Source organism: Emys orbicularis, chromosome 3 (genome assembly GCF_028017835.1).
Source record: "Emys orbicularis isolate rEmyOrb1 chromosome 3, rEmyOrb1.hap1, whole genome shotgun sequence".
Taxonomy (NCBI): domain Eukaryota; kingdom Metazoa; phylum Chordata; order Testudines; family Emydidae; genus Emys; species Emys orbicularis.
In genome coordinates, this window is record NC_088685.1 from 7,491,171 (window position 1) to 7,513,811 (window position 22,641).

The window sequence follows — 22,641 nt, forward strand, 5'->3', positions numbered from 1 at the left end:
CACAATCTAAATTGACAGGCACCTGCGCAGTAGGCCCCGATCTTCGCTGCGGCCTCCTGGTGCTACTGGAATGCATTGCACACAATAATTCTCTCATTTAGAGCTCTGTGAAATCCACACATGTTAAAAGACAATCCAGGTGCACTTTATGGTGAGTCTTCTCCTGGCAAACAGAGCCAGCCAGCTCAGAGGGTATGTCTATATTGCAAAGAAAAACCCACGGTACCAAGTTTCAGAGCCCAGGTCAAGTGACTGGGGCTTATGGGGATCGCGCTATGGGGCTAAAAATACTAGTGTAGATGCTCCCATTTGGGGTGGAACCCAGGCTTCGAGTCCCTCCCCATGGGGTGGATTTCAGAGCCTAGGCTCCAGCTACAGTGGGAACATCTATGCTGTTATTTTTAGCCCTGAAGCACAAGCCCGAGTCAATTGACCTGGGCTCTGAGACTCACTGCCATGGGTTTTTCTTTGCAGTGTAGGCATACCCAGAGAAGTGCAGTGCATTCCCCACCACCCCAACCATCTCTACCCCCCCCCCCCCCGGCCTTTCCAGGTCGGCACTGGCCAGAATCACACTTACAAAACATAAACCCAACGCAAAGATTTGAAAGGTTTGGAAGATCCATGTTTGCTTCCAAAATCACTGGGCTGGGTGATGTGGAGGCACCATGATCAGCTGATGTCTTGGTTGGCTGTAGCTAGGCAATTACACTCTGCCCATCACCATAGTATCTGGTAATCATCATCTAAGCATTATTATCCCCATTCTACAATTGGGGAAACATGGGCACAGAGAATGATTTGTCCAAGGTCACTTGGCAAGTTAATGGCAGAGCCAGGACGGGAATGCAAGACTCTTGGGTCCTAGGGTAGTGCCCTAACCATTGGGCCATACTACTTCCCACTCCTGCAGCTAATGGGTGCACTGAGGGTCCCTAGAAGGACCCCCCCCCCAATAGGAATTAACTATTTATAGGAGGTTTGCTGATGCAGAAGGTGCCTCCTGCAGGCCAAATCTGGCCCATCTGCTGCAGGGTGATGGATCCTGCAGGGCATTCAGTGCAGAAGATGCATCCTGTGAAATGTACCCAAGTGACTCAGGACTTGTCACCATGACAAACGCAAGTAAAACACTGCAGTGATGTATTGGCTTGGGCTTGTTAAGAAATAGAAAGGGGGAGGGGAAATCAATACATACCAAGTAGAAAAGAACAATAGGGAAAGAAAGTCGCCTACCAAGGCTGTCACAGAGGATCAATAGAGAGGAAAAGAAAGCATTATGAACTGTGAAAAAGTACTGGCCAGAGTCTCTAATGGCTCTCATGCCTGTGTGCTCTTTAATCAAGTGCTGAAGGTAAGTCTCATTTTCCTGCACAACAGGCTAGAAAGATCGGAGCAGTGATAACCAAGGAATTAGAAGATACTGATCTAGACACGCAAACTTCCCTAGGGAAGCTAGGGCCTGATCCGGAGAGTGGTAAGCAAATGCAGCTCCTACTGACTTCCAGGGGAGATGCAGCTACTCATCACCTCTCAGGATCAGGCCCTTCATTTCCATCATAGGATAGGGAGGATAGAAATGTCCTTTTTCCTATCCTTCCAATCCTGCTCTGCCCCTCTCCACATGTGTGATCTGCATCAGGAGATGCTCAGAACTAAGGGGTGCTCATTAATCAGTTTATATGTCGAATCAGATCAGAACGTTGCCTTGTATTGAGCCTCACTGGTCTTGACAAAGACAGTTTTCACTTGTATGTGTAAGGCTGAGTCCTGAGGGACAAACAGCTGGCAACAGGGATGAGTTGTTGAGACAAGTTAGATTGGGGGTGACTCAGGAGACTAGCAAGGCTTAGCATTGTTTCTGAAAATGTGTCTAAAGACTAGATTATAAAGTTACGCGCCAGCTCCCAAGCCTCATGTCTGTTGGGGTCGGGGAGTCGGGTCTGACATGCGGATTCATTCCTTTCCAATTAAAAGTTTCCATTCTGAATGCACTTACTGCTAGCTTGACAGCCCTGGAGTTTGAAGTCCTCTAGTTATCCCCAGAACATTTACAACAGGAGGAGTGATCGTGCCAGCTTCCTCCATCGCCATGCCTCAACCTTGCCCAGGAGGCGAGACCATTTCTAGGAGTCAGATGACCATGCACCCTCCATGGACCATGCAGTTGTTGGTCACTGTGTTGAGAATGCTGAGAAAGGGGACCAGCTATTGTCCATTATGTTGGGAATATCTGGGCACTGGAAGGGGGGGGGTAAAGACACCAAGAATGTTTCACAGAGGTCACCAAACAGGCAGCAGCTGCTTTTGATCATTACCAACCCAGGCTGGATTCAGCCAAAGGTGGTGGTTGTGTGTGTGTGTGTGTCTTCAACACACTATTTTACATGTAAAAGAGAGGATGTGACTTAATATACTTCAGAGTAATATTCATGCATGAAACTGTAATGTGGCCAACGCCTTTATTCTAAGTTGTGGGTTGCAATAGCAGTGGCTGAGCTTCCGAAAGGGGACAGAGGTTTAGATGAGCATCCAAAAGTTTGGCTGACACTACTGAGACTGTGAGCTCCTTGGGGCAGGGACTGTCTCTTTATTCTAGGTTTCAGAGTAGCAGCCGTGTTAGTCTGTATCCGCAAAAATAACAGGAGTACTTGTGGCACCTTAGAGACTTGTTAGTCTCTAAGGTGCCACAAGTACTCCTGTTATCTTTTATTCTAGGTTTGTACAGCGCCTTGCCAAAGGGCCCTGGTTAATGACTGGGATTTTAGGCGGCCCAGTAATACAAATAATGAAGAATAATCTAGACATTTTGGATTTACACAGCTGAGTCTGGAAATCACACAAGAACGGCTTCTCTCTGAGTATTTAGCACTTCTAGCTGCAGTGCACAGGGTTGTATGAAAGAGACCGAATAAGGATGGGAAAGTTCATCCAAACCCAACTGGAACGGAGGTGGACCTGGGGGGAGTTCTGCTCCCTTGACCCTGGTAGAAGAGGGACATTTCTCCCTCGGCTTTTAGCTGTGTATCCCCACACCTCCCTCATTGTAACCCTTGCCCATCCCTAGCTTGGAGTGGGAAGGCAGATTGCACTCTAAAATCAATATGAATAATTGGCTCTTCAGAGCCCAACTGGTCAGAGTGGTCCCTGTTAAGCTGAGCAGGCTTCCTGCACAACCCCTTACTGCCACTGACGCAGGTAGCAGGGGACTGGATGGAATCTAAACAGTTGTACAGATAAGAGCACTAACCACTAGATACCTGGGGCAGCCAATATGCATTCAGCAATAGGATTCATTTGGCCTAATCTGTCATCATCATGTGGCCAGATTAGTGTGACCAACTTTGTAAATCCTTTTCCTGACACTTCAATCAGTTGACACCAGGAGGCATCTAAAGCCAACCCTGAACATGAGTGTTTGTGGATCAGGACTCGCAGTGCAGCAGATTTCCTAGCAGACTGTGTCAGTCTGAAGTCAGAGACATGGTAAAGCTGGTGCATTAGATCCCCCAGCTCTGCCACCTAAACCCTGTGATGGGGTGGGGGTTGATTTCAGGCCTTTTATCCACCTCTTGGTGGAAAAATTTGAAAGAGTCCAGCGGAGGGCAACAAAAATGATTAGGGGTCTGGAGCACATGACTTATGAGGAGAGGCTGAGGGAACTGGGATTGTTTAGTCTCCAGAAGAGAAGAATGAGGGGGGATTTGATAGCTGCTTTCAACTACCTGAAGGGGGGTTCCAAAGAGGATGGAACTCGGCTGTTCTCAGTGGTGGCAGATGACAGAACAAGGAGCAATGGTCTCAAGTTGCAGTGGGGGAGGTCTAGGTTGGATATTAGGAAACACTATTTCACTAGGAGGGTGGTGAAGCACTGGAATGCGTTACCTAGGGAGGTGGTGGAGTCTCCTTCCTTGGAGGTTTTTAAGGCCCGGCTTGACAAAGCCCTGGCTGGGATGATTTAGTTGGGAATTGGTCCTGCTTTGAGCAGGGGGTTGGACTAGATGACCTCCTGAGGTCCCTTCCAATGCTGATATTCTATGATTCTATGATTCTTCCAGTGTAAATACAAATCCTTGGAAATTCTTCCTCTGCACAGGACACCAAGTAGTAGAAACTACTACTGAGGGATAGCTCAGTGGTTTGAGCATTGCCCTGCTAAACCCAGGGTTGTAAATTCAATCCTTGAGGGGGCCATTTGGGGATTGAGTTGGGGATTGGTCCTGCTTTGAGCAGGGGATTGGACTAGATGACCTCCTGAGGTCCCTTCCAGCCCTCATCTTCTATGACCCATACAGATGGGCATTCTGTCAGCCACTTCCCATTATTAATATGCACCAGACAGGAATCAAATCCTGACTCTCCTTGAACCCAACTGTAACTCCCTAGGCAAACTGCAGGAGCCCTTCTTCTGGGTGCAGTTACTGAGACTTGTTTTCTATGAGCTGGGATTTTCCACTCCTTTGCCCGGTGCATTCTGTGGTACCTCTCGTGAGTCATAAACTTCAACAGAAATTTATAGAGCCAGACAAGGCCTTTCAAACACATTGTTACCAATAAAACTGGTCAGGACTCACTGCCTAACAAACGCTGTGCCAGAGCGAGAGAAGGGGATGTGAAGAAGAAGAAGAAAAGCAGGACCATTCTTCTCTATGAGCTGCAGTAGAATAGGGGGATAGCAGTGAAATGTTTGGTTCAAGCCAGCTGTGATCCAGGTGCTGGCCCTATCACTCCCAACAGTCTTGTCTCTGTCTGGGCTGACTCGAGGGTTGACACTTTGAAAAACTCTTTTGCCCTCAGGACAAAGTCACATCAGGAAATGGCTCAGATTGTATCTATGAGCAGCTTGGGCCTAGAGATTGTTTTGGGGTAGGGTGGTCAACTTTCTCATTTGTGAAAACCAGACACTGAGCCCTGGAACCTCTCCTGCCCCCCTGCTCTGCCTCTTCCCCAGAGGCCCTGCCCCTAACTCCACCTCTTTCCCTCGAGGCCCCACCCCTGCTCCTCTTCCTCCCGCCCCCATCACTCACTGCGCTCTCCACCACCATCCCACTGCCAGTTGAGCAGGGCTCTAGAGGTGACTGGGGCAGGACACTGGAGAGAGAGCTGGGCTCCAGGGGTGAGTAACTGGGACAAGACAGGGGAGGGAGAGCCGGGCTCTGGGGGTTGGGGTGGGGGTGAGTGGGGCAGGCAGAGCCGCGCTTGGGGCAGGATGCGGGCTCTCCCTCCACCTGAGCCTTTCCTGAGTGCTCCTCCAGGCTCCAGCAGCAGCTGCTGCTCTTCCTGCCCCCTGGTGGCAGAGGCCAGTTACTGTAGCTAGCCAAACTTTTAGTGTCTGGTCAGCAGTGCTGACCGGCCCTGGCCAGGTTCCCTTTTCGACTGGACTCTCCGGTCGAAAACCAGACACCTGGCAACCCTATTTTGGGGAGTGGGAAGCTGACAACACCAAGATCTCAGCTTTCTGATTACCATGGGGGCCCTCCACATATCAGATTGAAACTGCCCACTTGTGTGTCCACAGTCCCAGCAAGCCTGTCTTTCTGCGTTATTTGTAATGCACTCATTGCTGTAGTGTCGAAAGTCCAAGAAGCAAGTGTCCTAGTGTAATCGAACTGGGAAATTCTAGGATTGTTGCTGGAAATAAGACCTCTCAGTGTCTAACTGACCTGCACACAGATGACAGCGGGGTGAGAACTTGTGACCTGCTGCTCCTAAAATGGAGGCCTTTACCCTTGCTAGCCATGCATATAATACAATAGCTGCACACGGTGCTATGTAAAAGGTATGCTGTGCCAAACATACGGGTCCCACAGAGTATTCCAGCTTTATGACGTGCCTCCCAGGGCTCCTAACAAATTCAGAGACGAGGAGGGTGGACCTGATTCACTACTGCGCTATTCTAGTTTTACACTGGTGTAACTCCATTAACTTCAATGGGATTACTCCTGATTTACACCAGGGAAAGCTAGCTCAGAATCAGGCCCCTTGTTTCTATGCTTTGTATTTACTTGACTGTCCCTCTAGCCCAGGGGTGGCCAACCTGAGCCTGAGAAGGAGCCAGAATTTACCAATGTACATTGCCAAAGAGCCACAGTAATACGGCAGCAGCCCCACATCAGCTCCCCCCGCCCCCTGCTCCCAGTGCCTCCCGCCCACCGGCAGCCCCGCCAATCAGCGCCTCCCCCTCCCTCCCTGCACCTCCCGATCAGTTGTTTCGTGGCATGCAGGAGGCTCTGGGGGGAGAGGGGGAGGAGCAAGGGCATGGCAGGCTTAGGGGAGGGAGCAGAAAGGGGTGGAGTGGGGGCAGGGCCTGTGGCAGAGGCAGGGGTTGAGCAGTGAGCACCCCCCGGCACATTGGAAAGTTGGCGCCTGTAGCTCCAGCCCCGGAGTCGGTGCGTATACAAGGAGCCGTATATTAACTTCTGAAGAGCCGCATGTGGCTCCGGAGCCCCAGGCTGGCCACCCCTGCACTAGCCATTGATTATCTTAATCTGCAACCATAAAAATATAGCTGGATGTCTGACGCATTCATAGCTAATATAGCTCTCCTGCAAAGCAGCCCCAGGTCTGTCACTGGAAGCCCTAGGTGATGGACGGATCTGATCTCCCCCCTTACTTCCAAATGCTCCTGAGAATCCTTTGCATGGGGCTGCCCTGGCTGCTAATGCAAAGGAATAAAGGATTCTGGAGTGGATGGGGGCAGGTGGGGATCTCACTATGGGGTACAAGGTGACCCTGGTATATTTCAAACAAACAAACAAAGAGGGATAGAAGGGTTCATTTAGTCCAGTGAAGCACTTTACCAATTCTACTGCCCCCCACCTCCTGATGTGGCTCTAGGTGATTGCCTATGTTATCTGTTCCTAATGCTGGTGACGTCGGGACAGGGCAGCCTTACTGATGCACCTGGGACATCTGCATGTCAATCGCTGGAGAGTGAGTGAGGCTGTGGCCTTGACTGACTTACGAGAACGTTGAAGTTGTCCTGTTGGTTGTACAAGTGTCTGTTGCAGCTCAGGCAGTCCCTCTGACAGTCGCCGAGCACGTGGGCAAACAAGCACAGCAGCAAGAGATCCCACAGCAGAGCCCCCATGGTGGCAGTTGCAAGACCTAGGGAACAGAGAAACAAAGACAAGTAGCTCATTGAAGAGATCACTCCCGGTCTGTTAGAAAGAGAAATTCTCCCATTGCTGTCACCAGAGTGGCAAAACCTCTTAAGCAACCAGATTATTTCCCCAGTACACTAACAAGATGCATGTGGTCTGACTGGTCAGTAACTGCCAGGATCACGCTTTCATTTTTGGAAACAGATACTGCATTTGCTTTTGCCCCAGTCAGTTGGTGCTTCCCCAAACTGTTCGTGGTTTTACAAAACTAATGGTTAGGACTCCACTGTTCCATTACCAACTCTGCCACTGATTCCCTGTGTGACCCTGGGTGAATCACTTAACTTCTTCAGGTCAGTTACCCATCATTAAATTGCAGGCCGCGTCGCTCCACAGGGGCAGTGTGAGACTTAATTGTTTGTAAGGCACTTTAAGATCTTGGAACAAAAGGTGCAAATAGTCAAAGTAAACTGTTGATAAAGAGCCTCTGGTCTGAAAATGTATCTGTCGAAACTGTTCAGCAAATGTGAGTAATGAATACATTCATAGGCAATCAAATTTGGGTTCCAAACAATTTGCTAATTTAAAGAGCAGCTAAATCCATAACAAACAGTATTACTCATAATACTCCATCAGCTCTTAGTGACACATGTAAGGGAGATATTGTCGAACATATGGAACCAAATTCTGCTGTCAGACACATTCATACAATTCACATTGTCTTCAGTGATAGATGTGCTTGTCTGGTATATTAATTTTGTATTTGAGATGGTGCTGGAGGAAAACTCCATATCAGTGAGCTAAAGTGGGCCAAGTTGTACTGTCACTCCTACATTAAAATCAATGGTTGCAACTCTGCCCTTCTTTGAGGCACTCTTCAAACCCAAAGCAAGCTCAGTTAAGCTTCAGTGTAACTGAAACAGGTTTTAAAAGTTAATTCTGTGTTGATGAAGGATTGGCTGCCGGAGATGGAATTTGTCTAGACAGCAGAGGTATCCAGAAGTGAAGTTTACCTCAACCCTGGAGTGATCACACATAGGCGGTGAGGGGAAGTAAGTTTTTGTGACCCATCATAGTTTCTGAGCTGAGGCTGCCAGCCAAGGCAGCTGATTTAAAGCCAATTAGGGAGGTGGTTTGTGGGATGTGGATCCTGGCTGCTAGGAGCTGGGCAGAGCTCGCCTCCCATCTGAGCTAGTAATCTAGAAGTGAAGGTGTTTGCATCTCATTCCCAGTCCTTGGAGACATCCTCTTCTCCAACTTCAGCTAGTGTGTATTCACTTCACTTCTCTCCGCCTCTCTAGTCTCTCTCTATCGCCAACACAACTAGAATACAAGTTACTCTTCTATCTAAGCTTCCATAGCCTTTGTCATTGACAATATGACAACCCAAGCCTTCTCCCCAGGTTTGGTTGGCTCTAAGGCTCTTCCTGAAGGACCTTTTTACCTCAGATCCTAATTTCCTATCCCACTCCACAGGTGCCAAAACCAGTTAGCAGGAATCAGTCAGCAGCTGCTGAGAATGTGAACATAAGAACGGCCATACAGAGTCAGACCAATGGTTCATCTAGCCCAGTATCCTGTCTTCCGACAGTGGCCAATGCCAGGTGCCCCAGAGGGAATGAACAGAACAGGTAATCATCAAGTGATCAATCCTCTGTCGCCCATTCGCAGCTTCTGGCAAACAGAGGCTAGGGACACCATCCCTGCCCATCCTGACTAATAGCCATTGATGGACCTATCCTTCTTTTTTGAACCTGTTATAGTTTTGGCCTTCACAACATCCCCTGGCAATGAGTTCCATAGGCTGATTGTGCATTGTGTGAAGAAATACTTCCTTTTGTTTGTTTTAAATCTGCTGCCATTAATTTCATTGGATGACCCTTAGTTCTTGTGTTATGAGAAGGAGTAAATAACACTTCCTTATTTACTTTCTCCACACCAGTCATGATTTTATAGACCTCTATCATATCCTCCTTAGTCATCTCTTTTCCAAGCTGAAAATTCCCATTCTTATAATCTCCCCTCATATGGAAGCTGTTCCATATCCCTAATCATTTTTGTTGTCCTTTTCTGAACCTTTTCCAATTTCAATATATCTTTTTTGAGATGGGGTGACCACATCTGCATGCAGTATTCAAGATGTGGGCGTACCATGGGTTTATATAGAGGCAATATAATATTTTCTGTCTTATTATCGATCCCTTTCCTAATGATTCCCAACATTCTGTTGGCTTCTGTGACTGCCGCTGCACATTGAGTGGATGTTTTCAGAGAACTATCCGCAATGACTCCAAGATCTCTTTCTTGAGTGGTAACATCTAATTTAGACCCCATCATTTTATATGTATAGTTGGGATTATGCTTTCCAATGTGCATTACTTTACATGTATCAACACTGGATTTCATCTGCCATTTTGTTGCCCGGTCACCCAGTTTTGTGAGAAAGGGATCTTTGCAGTCTGCTTGGGACTTAACTCTCTTGATTAGTTTTGTATCATCTGCAAATTTTGTCACTTCACTAGTGTTTACCCCGTTTTCCAGATCATTTATGAACATGTTGAAAAGTACTGTTTCTAGTACAGGTCCCAGTTCAGACTCCTGGGGGACACCACTATTTACATCTCTCCATTCTGAAAACTGATAATTTATTCCTCCCCTTTGTTTCCTATCTTTTAACCGGTTACTGATCCATGAGAGGACCTTCCTTCCTATCCCATGACAGCTTACTTTGCTTAAGAGCCTTTGGTGAAGGACCTTATCAAAGGCTTTCTGAAAATCAAAGTACACTATGTCCACTGGATCACCCTTATCCACATGCTTGTTGACCCCCTCAAAGAATTCAAGTAGATTGGTGAGGCATGATTTCCCTTTACACAAACCATGTTGACTCTTCCCCAACAAATCGTGTTCATCTACATGTCTGATAATTCTGTTCTTTACTATAGTTTCAACAAATTTGGTTCTGAAATTAGGCTTACCAGCCTGTAATTGCAAGGATTGCCTCTGGAGCCTTTTAAAAATATTGGCGTCACATTAGCTATCCTCCAGTCATCTCATACAGAAGCTGATTTAAATGATAGGTTAAAAACCACAGTTAGTAGTTCTGCAATTTCACATTTGAGTTCCTTCAGAACTCGGGTGAATACCATCTCGCCATGGTGACTTATTGCTGTTTAATATATCCATTTGCTCCAAAACCTCCTCTAACAACACCTCAGTCTGGGACAGTTCCTCAGATTTGTCACCTAAAAAGAATGGCTCAAGTTTGTCTCCCTCACAGTCTCTGCCATGAAGACTGTTGCAAAGTATTCATTTAGTTTACTTTAGTTTAGTTTAGTTTCTCTGCAATGGCCTTATTCTCCTTGAGTGCTCTTTTAGCATCTCGATTATCTAGTGGCCCAACTGGTTGTTTAGCAAGCTTCCTGCTTCTGATGTACTTAAAACATTTTTTGCTGTTGCTTTTTGAATCTTTGGCTAGCTGTTCTTTAATTTCTTTTTTTGGCTTTCCTAATTATGTTTTTTTTATACTTCACTTGCCAGAGTTTATGCTCCTTTCTATTTTCCTCAATAGGATTTAACTTCCACTTTTTACTCTGTTGGTTAGCCACGGTGGCACTTTTTCTGTCCTCTTACTATGTTTTTAAATTTGGGGTACACATTTAAATTGAGCTTTGATTATGGTGTCTTTAAAAAGTTTCCATGCAGGGACTTCACTTTTGGCGCTGTACTTTTTAACTTCTATTTAACAGACTTCCTCATTTTTGTGTAGTTCCCCTCTCTGAAATTAAATGCTACTGGGGTGGGCTGCATTGGTGTTTTCCCCCCAGAGGGTTGTTAAATTTTATTATGTTATGGTTACTATTACTAAATGGTTCAACTATATTCACGTCTTGGTCCAGAACCTGTGCTCCACTTAGGACTAAATCAGAATTGCCTCTCCTCTTGTGAGTTCCAGGACTAGCTGATCCAAGAAGTAATCATTTAAAGTGTCAAGAAACTTTATCTCTGCATCGGCAGAAAGGGAGTATGGCAGAAAGGGATCTAGGGGTTATAGTGGACCACAAGCTAAATATGAGTCAACAGTGTGATGCTGTTGCAAAAAAAGCAAACATGATTCTGGGATGTATTAACAGGTGTGTTGTGAGCAAGACACGAGAAGTCATTCTTCCGCTCTACTCTACGCTGGTTAGGCCTCAGCTGGAGTATTGTGTCCAGTTCTGGGCACCGCATTTCAAGAAAGATGTGGAGAAATTGGAGAGGGTCCAGAGAAGAGCAACAAGAATGATTAAAGGTCTTGAGAACATGACCTATGAAGGAAGGCGGAAAGAATTGGGTTTGTTTAGTTTGGAAAAGAGAAGACTGAGAGGGGACATGATAGCAGTTTTCAGGTATCTAAAACGGTGTCATAAGGAGGAGGGAGAAAACTTGTTCACCTTAGCCTCTAAGGATAGAACAAGAAGCAATGGGCTTAAACTGCAGCAAGGGAGGTCTAGGTTGGATACTAGGAAAAAGTTCCTAACTGTCAGGGTGGTTAAACACTGGAATAAATTGCCTAGGGAGGTTGTGGAATCTCCATCTCTGGGGATATTTAAGAGTAGGTTAGATAAATGTCTATCAGGGATGGTCTAGACTGTATTTGGTCCTGCCATGTGGGCAGGGGACTGGACTCAATGACCTCTCGAGGTCCCTTCCAGTCCTAGAATCTATGAATCTACCCCGTCCTGAGATGACATGTACCCAGTCAATATGGGGATAGTTGAAATGGGCTAATAGAAGACCATGCTACCTTGTTTCAAGCACCTTTCATCTGAAGAGCTGAAAACACTTTATAGCCATGAATGAAGACTCACACTTCTGTGAGACTGGGGTTGTTTATTGCCATGTTATAGATGGGGAAACTGAGGCACATAGTGGTGAAATGACTCAATCAAGGTGCAGCAGTGAATCAGAGCTGAAGAAGTGGTACCCAGGACTCCTGCCAGTGGCTTGGTTTTTTTTTAACCATCCTTCCTCCCCTTGTTAAGGAGACTTAGTACATCTCAAATTAAGATATCAACTTAAACAAAAGAGAGTAGAGCAGATGGCCCACCGTCTTTTCCCTTAGTTCCCCAAAGTTTTCACCACTGAAATTCCAGCACTGGATATATTATTGTTTATTGTTTGTACTATAACAGCACCCAGGCGCCCCGGTCATGGATCTGAGAGTCACTGGGCTAGGTGCTGTACAAGTACATATAGGCTGAGGTCTGACCTATCGGAAAGCTCCCTCTTCCGCTGTTATATTTAATCAGCAGGGCTGGGAGAAGTGGAACAAGGACTTGGATCCTGGCACCCAGAAGAAGCAGGTTTTCTTATTTGCATGACAGTGAGCGAGGAGACATGACACGCCATTACTCATGAACAGAGTCCAGGAGCAGCGCTGCATTGCAGGCAGGGTGCCTGTCACCAGGGTGATTTATGCTGTACACAGTGGGGATGCCAGTCTCTCTGCTGCCTGTGAAATTCCTGGGCTGCATTTCCCCTGCATGGGGCAATGACTCCCACAAAGCACGGTGGTGTGACAGATGTTCTGCATTATGTCTCCTGTCTAGCAGGATGTTCTGTTTGTGATTCGCATTCCCGTCTTCGGCGTCACGCAATCTCTGCACGTGTGGCACGAAGCTGGCAGGCTTCGGAAGGCCCCCTCCCTGCAGTGTGACTTTCATTTCCTTCCTTGACACTGTAAGATTCCACTCAGAGGTGACAATCCATGAATGGGGATCCGCCCTATGAACTGGACATGAGCTGGGACAGCATGGGGCATTGCTTTCGCTGGCACTGTTCTCCCTGAGCAATACACGGAGGACCAGGAGCTCCTGCTGATCAGAGACCAAGGACTGCATCCAGAGACGATGAGTAGAGCAGCGCAGATTCTACTCACTCACACATCCGTGGCTGTGGATGAACAGAAGAACAGTGGGATTCAATCCTGAGCCCCGCTCTGGTCCTGGTGCGAAGAAGTTAGAAAGCAGCAGATCTCCCCAGCTGGGGAATCCCGCCGCATGGAGGAGTGCTCCATTGGCATAGAGTCAGGCTAACTGACTCCTATACCACCACCTTCTGCAGCCCATAGTGTAGGGGGCACGTCAGGTCGTTCTTTGGGGCAGAGGGGAAGATGGCATAGCCAGAACATGCTGTGCTCTGGCAAGTAGATGGCAGATGGTTCCTTGGGATCATAGCCATATGGGCATAGTTGACACTAGCCAGGGCTTCCCTGAATGGGCCCCAGCCTGCTGAAGGACAGTCACAACTGCCACAACAGGTCTGAGATGTGCCTGTAGCATTTAAAGAAGCTGCTTATCTCATCCCTCACTTTTGTAACCTGTGCCTTAAGACTACCATTTTTTGCCACTGTGAATAAACTTAGCTTAGAAGAGGCAGATGTGAATCTTATTCCAGAGGCTCATTTGCCAACCTTACTCTTCTGGGTGAATAGCTTGAGCAAGGTCTTTAACCTTAGTGCACGTCGCTATTTAAAAATAAAAATAATGAATTGTTTTATGTAAGGAAAGGTAATTCTCTCCACACTGGTCTTATTTGTCAAAGTGTTGTTCTGCACAGTGGGGATAACAGTTTTTATTCAAATGATTAGCCGCTCAGAGCTGAAATTCCCATTCACCTGTATAATCGAAAACATTGTGAATTGGTTTTTTTAGGGTGTTTCTGATGACAATAGTAGGGGATAAACAAATTCTAAGAGGAAACTGTCTAATTGGGATGATTTGGGAGGCTACAAGGTTAACTAAGCACTTGGGTATGCTTTTTACCAACTCCTTGTTGCAATAAGCAATCAGGTATAATGCTTGTGATTGCAGCATTTATTGCTCTGTCTGCTATCCAGCTTGTAATTGCCTTTGGACAAATACAAAAATGAGATGTTTGATACAGACTTAATAAACGAGGGCCAAATCCTGATGCAGTTGAAGTCAGTGGCACAATGCCAGTTGGACCTGATTCTGGCCTTGCTCACGCCAGTGTAAATTGAGAGTAACCTGGTCAAAGTCAGCGGGTGTTAAACTGATGTGAGAGCAGACCTGGGCCTGTTAACTTCAGTAATACCAGGATTCGGACCACAACATTTCTTTTTGCTTCTGCTTGTGGTTGCTGGGTTGAGCTGTGTGTAAAACAGGGACTAGTGGAACCCCTAAAAGTCTTTGAGGGGAAAGAGAGAGAGAGAGAGAGAGGAGGTGGGAAAACAGAGAAGGCTGGAGGAGAAGATACTTTGAGACTTAGGGCCAGATCCTTGTTCTGTTCCCTTTGTGCCAGCTGTCTCATTCCAGACAGGGATGAGAATCCAGGCCCCTAGCTCATGCCAAGAGAATGGGCATACCTCCCTCCTGTATACAGTTTGCATGCAGCGCTCTCTTGACTTCAGTGAAAAGGGTGTACAGGACTTGGCCCAGGATGCCTCACTGGAAGAGATTTAAAAGGGGCTTTGTTACAGGGAGATGAGATGAGTCCGCCTGCAGAACTGAAGGGTTGCATATTACATTGTGAATCCTCTTTAAAATCATTCCCCTGGGTACAGTTTACCGCAGCAATACCGTCAGTGGGTTGGAATGTGGTCACAGGATAACGTTACTTAACTACCTGCTGCTGCAGCATCAATTTACCGAAAATAAGTGATCGGATCCCTGTCAGAGCTGCCTCATGTAGCACAGATCTGAGGTTGGGGTGGTGCCCACAGGTGGTGCTGCCCCATTCACCTGATGTGGCACCTTTGCAGTGTATAGCTAACCCAGGGACATATGCATGTAGACTGTGGAAGAATCTCCCAAAGGGAAAACTAGATTGGACAATGCACTGGAGTATATACATAGGGAATCACCTTGTACTGGCATCTGAGGGATGGACTAGATCAGTGGTTCTCAACGAGGGGTATGCATATCCCTGGGGGTACACAGAGGTCTTTCAGGGGGTACATCAACTCATCTAGATATTTGCCTAGTTTTACAACAGGCTACGTAAAAAGCACTTGCCAAGTCAGTACAAACTAAAATTTCATGCCGAGAATGACTTGTCTATACTGCTCTACATACTATGCACTGAAATGTAAGTACAATATTTATATTCCAATTGATTTATTTTAGAATTATATGGTAAAAATGAGAAAGTCAGCCATTTTTCAGTCATAGTGTGCTGTGACACTTGTATTTTTATGTCTGATTTTGTCAACAAATAGAATTTAAGTGAGGTGAAACTTGGGGTATGCAAGACAAGTCAGACTCCTGAAAGGGGTACAGTAGTCTGGAAAGGTTGAGAGCCAGTGGACTAGATTAACTGCCTAAAAGGGAGAAACAGACCATTGTCTTGTGGTGAAGGTAAGAGACCTGGGATCATTTCCCAGCTCTGCCACTGCGTGGCCTTGGGCAAGTCACTTCACCTTGCTGTGACTCCATTATCCCATCTGCAAAATGGGGATCATTCACCTTCCTCAGAGGGATGTCAGGGAGTGGAATCCATTAGGGCCCAAGCATGCCTGATAAGCGCTGCCCTGAGCTGGGGTCTCGGTGCTACCTGAGAGGGAGCTGCGGAAGGGATTATGGCTCCTTGGACCTCTGCTGCACCTTAGGATGGTACAGTATGGCTGGCCCTGGTGTCTCCAGCTGGCTCTGCTGGCTGGTGTTGGGACCATGGTGTGTTTTCCCAGCAGTTCGAGGAGGAAACCGGTACAGTCAATGTGCAGGGCATGAATATGCCATCTCACGTACAAGACCAGGCAAAGTAACCAGAGCAGTTCTGAGATTTGGAGCTAACACGTAGGTTGTTTATCTTAGGGGTTTCTACTGCCACCCATCACCCTGGCATCTGAGCATACCCCTGTGTATGTCACTGCTGAACTTGGCCCAGAGATATCTATGGATGTGGCAGCTGCTTGTTCCAGGTTGCCTTGTTGAATGTGGTCCCGTGACTCTAGTCCTCTTGGAAATGCTCATTTCGTTGGTTGATCAGAACCCAACGAGTGAGAAAAAGGGGATTTGGGTAGAGGGAAGCAAGCTGAGCGTAAACAGTTTGAAGCTGAGGATCCAACAGGCATAGGAGTGAACATCCGTCTATTAGTGGAGAATCAAGATTGCGGTGCCATGAAAAACCTAGTTTGTCCAAAGCTCTGACACCTCAGAACAAAGACTCACTTTGAGCCCGGGTCAGCTCTAACTTGGGCAAACGTTTGAGCTGGTTCCAATCTGATCTGATCTGACCTAGTTAACTTCTCTGGGGCTTGTGACAGTGGCAAATGTAGAGAGGAAAAGGCTACCCGCGGGATCCTCAAACCATAATTCTTTTCCCAGGCTGAGTAGAGGGAACACATAAGGCAGTAAAGAAATGAAAGCTGGGCTTCTTCTTTCTGCTGAAGGGATGGTTCATACAAAGTTTCCTTAATTCAGTGTTACCAGCAGAGTGGAAGTGTTATGCAGATTCCCATAAAGTCTGGAGTATCAGATTCATAGCACTTTGGTACCAGGGTCACACACAGTTTCTCTCTGGCTGGAGTAGAATATGCTGAGGGCATGGAAGGGTTAATCTCAGTAGCTTGTTTGTTGTTTGCCAACTGTACAAGGGAGAGAGCTGATAAGGTTTGGAATTACTTTAATCTTTGCTGAGTCTCATTAAAGCTGGATGGCAGAATGAGTCAGAGGATTGGCAAAAGCTTCCAGAAGAGGGGCTGGGAATGGCAATCATCTTTTCAACTCACGCCTAAAAGTCATTTGGATTAATCTCCTCTCTCATGATGCACAGAGGCAGAGTGACCTAAAGGGCTGAACAGGGTTTAACGGTCCAAGCAGTGGTGTGTTCTAACCCAGGGGTGCCACTGATTCCCTGGGTGTCCTTGTGCACATTGTGTCACCCCTTTGTGCCTCAGTTTCCCCATCTGTAAAATGGGGGTACTGGTTCTGGCTGATCTGTCTCACACAGTGTTATGAGTGCTGAAGTGCATAGAATATCGTGGAGATGGGGAAAAACTCTATAGAAGTGCTAACTGTTACTATCCGTGGTATTTCTCTGTCTGTGGCATCTCCTGCTTCTTTATCTGGTCATTACAAGGCTCTGATTTTAAAGCCTGTTCTCATTTTTCAACTCTGATGTTTGGGCAGCACCCGAGAGCCTTGAATGAAACGTGCTCTAGCGGTAGGAAGTGCTGTCAAGCACTTACACTGGCCATTCAGGCCAGGCTAGATGATATTAATGGCCCTTTTGACTGAAATCTATTAATCATTCTACAAAGCACAGTGGTGATCTTAGAATTAAGACTAGGATAAAGAAACAACGCCTACCAATACTTATTCATTTATGACCCTTTTATTGGAGTCCACTGTTTAAGACGTCTTCTTTCCCTTGAGTTTATTAATTATTATTTCAGCCCAGAATGCCTGGCACCCCACTCACTGACGTCCATGAGAGTGTGTGGCTTCCATCCTGCTCCCATGCAAGCCAGTGGCTCATTGCTTCTCATGGTGGGGAAGAGGCAGGTGTTGGCTGTAATTAATATAAATGGGATAGACAAGACCCGGTAGTTCTCTCTACTTCCCACACTAACTAGACAAAGGCTGTCCTCTCCCCGTACTACAAAGGGCAAAACTCCAATGAGCCTGATTCTGACCTCATTCACACAGTGTAACCCATGTAACTGCAACAGAGTTACTCCTGATTCATACCAAAGTAATTGGGATCAGGATCAGGCCCTCCAGGCAGCTTACCACACCCCTTTTGTCCCCAAAAGAGGTTTCAAGTTCGCTGTGCCCTAGAAAGGCAGGTTGCAACTGGCTGTCACAAAGTGGCTGAGGGAGACACACAGACAACCATTGAGTCTTTTCTTTCCTGCTAATTGAAAGATCTTATCAGCCCGGTCTCTCCAGGCACTAGCAATCATCACCCAGTGAATGAAATGCACCACAGAGAATTGGCTGGGACAGACATGTTCTGGTGAGAGAGATAAGCAAAGCGGCTGATTTGTACTGCCATGCAATGTGAAATCCTGGCTTGGTGCACAATTGCTTGTGGCTCTCAAGGGATCAACTGTGCAGTGGGGTCAGAGCAGCAGCTATGAACCTTCCTGCTGTCGTAAACCTCCCAAAATCAATCTAGTCAGAAAGTGAGGGGGTGGGGGTCCCAGGGATGGAGGGCAGAGATCTGAGCAAGGGCACAGAGGGCTGAGATATGGTCAAGAAGCAGCCACAACTCCCCAGTTAGTGAATGTAGAGCCAGAATAACCAGTTCCTGCCCTGGCTTCACCCACCCCACCTCCCATGCAGCCCCTGATGTAGGGGGTGGAGGGCCAGAGCACTCTGGCAATCCTTGGTTGGTGAACAGCCTTTGGAGCCCAGAGCCAGCCAGGGTAGTTCAGAGCAACCCCTAGGTTGACTTAAGTTACACGAGGGCTGGTGGGACTTGCTACCAGCCCCAGGGTTGGGAAGCCACCCCCACCCCCACCCTTCTGCTGGTCATAGATGAGGCTCTGGCCCACAGACTTGTAACAAAATTCAAATTCCAAATTTTGTGTTATTAAATGTAGCCAAAAATATGCCAGTCTAAGTCTAGCGGTGAGCAGGGTCAGAACTATGAGGCTTTATAAACTGCAGGGAGCATGGGAGGGAGAATGAATTGGGAAGTGTGAAGGCAGGGAATCCAAAGAGATGCTGATAGCTTCTGTCAGAGGCACCCAGTCATGCAAATGGTGGCGTAAGACACTTGAGCGTACTATCCTATAGTCATCACATCTCCACCCACAGGGTGTCAGGAGGAGAGTGTATCCTTATTCACGTAATTAGCGGAAGTATAGATGAAGCTGTAAAGATTTTCTTCCCAGAACAAATACATGCTCAGCAGAAATCTCTGCCTGGAACAGGGATATTGATGTAGCTTCCGGGAGGTAAGGGGAAGAGGGGGAGAGTGAACAGACAGCAAGTGTGAAAAATCAGGGGGTGGGGGGTAATAGGTGCCTATATAAGACAAAGCCCCAAATATCAGGACTGTCCCTATAAAATCGGGACATCTGGTCACCTGGGGGGAGGGTGACAGGACAAGGCATCCCCCTTCCAACCTGACAGGGAGGGGCGGGGGTGTGCAGATTCATTCATTTCTTTGTAAAGTGTTTGGGATCCCTGGATGGAATGTGCTAGGGAAGCATAAAATATTGGTGGTTATTATCACTCAATCTACCTTAATTGTGCTCAATTTCTATTGTGAAGTAGCCAAGCTGTAAAGCACTATGGAAATCCAGCCTACCAATTCAGATATTAGGAGTCTGGCTATTGGAGGGGTAGCTGTGGTTTCAGACAGGAGCATGTTGGAGGTATATAAAATTATGAATAATACTGAGGCCACTTGTACTGAGCACAGCTCACTAGATCAATCAAGCACATCCATTAATAATTCTTCCCCATATAATACAAGTGGAAAGGGAGGCATAAAAGAATACGCTATTTTTAAAAAGCAGCATATGATTAACCTGTGGAACTTGCTGCTGTAGGATGTTGTTGAGTTGAATAGGTTAGTAAGATTCAAAAATGGATTAAACATTTAGATGACTAAGAATAGTACCGGCCAGTTAGAACAAAAAACTACAAGGCCCATCAGTCCTCATGCATCAGGGCACAAACTGATCAGTAGCAAGATACTAGGAAGAAATTCCCCATCGGATAACATTGCAGAAAGCACCTTGTTGGTCAAAACATGTTGCCATTTGGTAATACTGCTGTGAAACAACCTAAGAAATCAAGATTGAACCAGTTCCTCTGATCTACTGTATCCAAGCCAGCCAGGAACTCTTCAGCTCAGAGCTAGTCTTACTTCACGCTGCAGATAAGCCGAATGCTGGAGCCTGGTAGTACTAAAGACAGAATAATTCCTCTCATAGGCATTTTCTGTTGCACTTTATGCAGGCAGAGAACCAGTGGCAGGATCTTTGCCCTCTTGTTGTGTCTTTGGGGAAATTAATTTAAAAGGCACTGATGCTTTTATACTGAGCGTTTGTGAGAGCAGGCTCAGAATCCCTTCCCCCAACTAGCTGCTCAGCAATCTCCTAAGGACGTGGCAGAAGCCCCATTGCTTGGGACATGAGTCTGGACACAATGTCTAGGTGGGAACCATCCCACGGGGGAGTTGGGATGGGCTGGATGGTCTAGTTTTCCTTCAGCAGAATCAATAGCCATAAAAGTTAGAATCGGCGACAATATGATCAGTTTTCGATAGCTTTGTTGGTGTGTGTGGAGCTGTTGCTCTGTGGGTGAAGTGGTACTGAATCAGTCATGCTCTCACGGAGCTAACAGACAAGGAAAAGGGTGATTTCCATACTAGGGAGTGACAAAGAATTGTACTCTGCATTCTCTAAAGTTTTCATTTATAAAGTTAATCCAGCCATAACATTCTTTCATTCATTCATGCACACACACCGAAGTGGGGCCTGAGCAAAAGCCCAATTGGAAAGACTCCCATTGTCTTGAATGGGCTTTGGATCAGGCCCCTGGTCTGAACACGCTGTGGCTAGCAGATGTCAGCTTCTGTTAGTCACAGTGAATGTGTCCAGCTGATTTCAGCAAATAGCCACAACATTGTCCAATAGTGCCCCCCACTGGCACCAGTTAAAACACTGGCAGTTTTGCTCTCTGAATCTCCCTTCCAATGCTAGGTATAAAGTTATGACTAGCCTGCCTGTAAGCAAGGAAGAATCTGATTCCTAAAACAGAAAATGCTGTTTTAAAAGACATATGTATACAAAATAATAAGAATATTTAACATTTCTAGAGTGTCTCAAAGCAGTTCACAAACATTACTGAAATCACACTCCTTTTGCGAGAATGGGTTGATAAGAAGAAAATTATATTTCTGGGTTTTGTGAGATTTCAGCGAAGGTTTTTATTGGCCATAGCTTCCTCTAGTTTATATGATGCTTGCAGAAAAGCAAGTGCATCCTCTTGTTAATTCACTAAATTGTGCAATTGGTCATAATTGGCCAAATTATAAGATGCAGTAAATCTATAGATTCAGAAATGCAATTTAGAGGCAGAGCATTGTTGGGAAAAGGTTTCTCCTTCCAGTATAACCCAGTTGAATCTCAGTCATTCCTACCTCTCCTTGTCCTACACGGGTGACTGCAAGAATATTCTGTTTACCTTTTTGTGTGTTTTCAAAAGGACAAGGCACTGCTCCTAATTCAGATGTCTTTGAGAACACCCTCCAGTCAAGTTCCAAAGTTAGTGATCTCTCTTGTTCTTGCTTTAAATTAGATGAGGTAGAAATACTGAATGGGGAAAATAATGGTGCCATGACTGAGGGAATTCTGAGCCTGGGTCAAAGAAATTCTCCTGGGAATAACTGCACAAAGCTCATAGCAATTTATTTTGTAAAGCTAGCAAACAAAAAATCCCCCATTCTGTTCAACTGAGGATCAGGCACCTGCAAAATATTTATGTCTAGAATGAGCAGTCATGTAAATGATACCTGTCTGATAAATATCAATAGAAATAACAGGGAGGGTAAAAATCAATAGACACATTACTAAGAAGATGATGTGGTTTTTCCACAGGGTTAGTAGATTTCGATACACTGAGCAATTCCATCTCCAGTTGCATTTGGTCTTTCATGTAATTAGGTCCAAGAAAGATTTTCTAGGGAACTGGATTGTGAAGGCAAAACTTTTTTTTCTGAACCACTCACCCAAACTAGCATCTTAAGCAAGGTCTGATCTTTCAGTCCCTTTCAGCCAGAGAAACTCCTTAAAGAGAATATATTCATTGTAACCCTTTAAATGGGGGAAAAAATCTCAGTAAAACCAAAAGCCTCTCCCATTGTCTTTATACTAAAAGGATGTCCTGATCTGAAGAAGCACCTGCATGCAGAGAGAGAGAGAGAGAGAGAGCCCTTGTGGTCCTCTGTTCCCCACTGACACAAAGAGAAGCAGTGCTGGTATTATCAAGCAATTGCCTACCTGAGGGTGTGTTGTCAGTAGCAAGGCTTCCTCTGATATGTGACTCTTCCACAGTGTCTCTGTCACAGTGGTGTGTATATATATATACAGTATACACACACACACACACACATCCACGCATCTCCCGCCCCAGCCTACCACCACGTGCATCTATGAGCCCACCCCCAGGATGCTGGCTGGCTGACACGCTAACTAACAGCTGGGGAGCAGCACTGTGCCCTTAGCATCCCCCCCACCTCCCCCCGAAACCTTTCCAGAAACAGTGTCACTTTGCGATCTCTTTACCGGAACCCTTTAACGTACACGCCGTGACACCAGCCTGCTGCGGACAAGCAGTACCTCACGGTATTACTCATTCTTAGGAGGTGCAGCCGTAACTGACGCTCAGACCTCCCGGTGCCAGCAAACTGCAGCACAGAACCCTAAACAGCTCGGTCACAGCCACAGCATCCCGGGCAAGAGCCAAGGGAATCCTGGGTTTCCAGTTAGGACTGAGTTTCCCAATCCCCTGGCCTGCACCTCACTCACAGAGCACTTCAATTGGATCCAGAAGGATGAGGTGTGAACATTTAG

At 46.4% G+C, this 22,641-nt stretch overlaps 1 protein-coding gene across 1 annotated transcript in view; it reads right to left on the minus strand.

The window, feature by feature from the left end:
* Window positions 1–22,159, minus strand: part of PNOC (prepronociceptin) — a 35,461-nt gene extending 13,302 nt beyond the window's left edge. Inside the window, exons 1-2 of the mRNA XM_065402185.1 lie at window positions 22,069–22,159; window positions 6,965–7,107 (exon numbers count right to left, since the gene is read on the minus strand). Coding sequence (XP_065258257.1) covers window positions 6,965–7,090 — 126 coding nt within the window. The 5' untranslated portion in view covers window positions 7,091–7,107; window positions 22,069–22,159. The remainder of the gene's footprint in view (window positions 1–6,964; window positions 7,108–22,068) is intronic.
* Window positions 22,160–22,641: the final 482 nt, after the last annotated feature.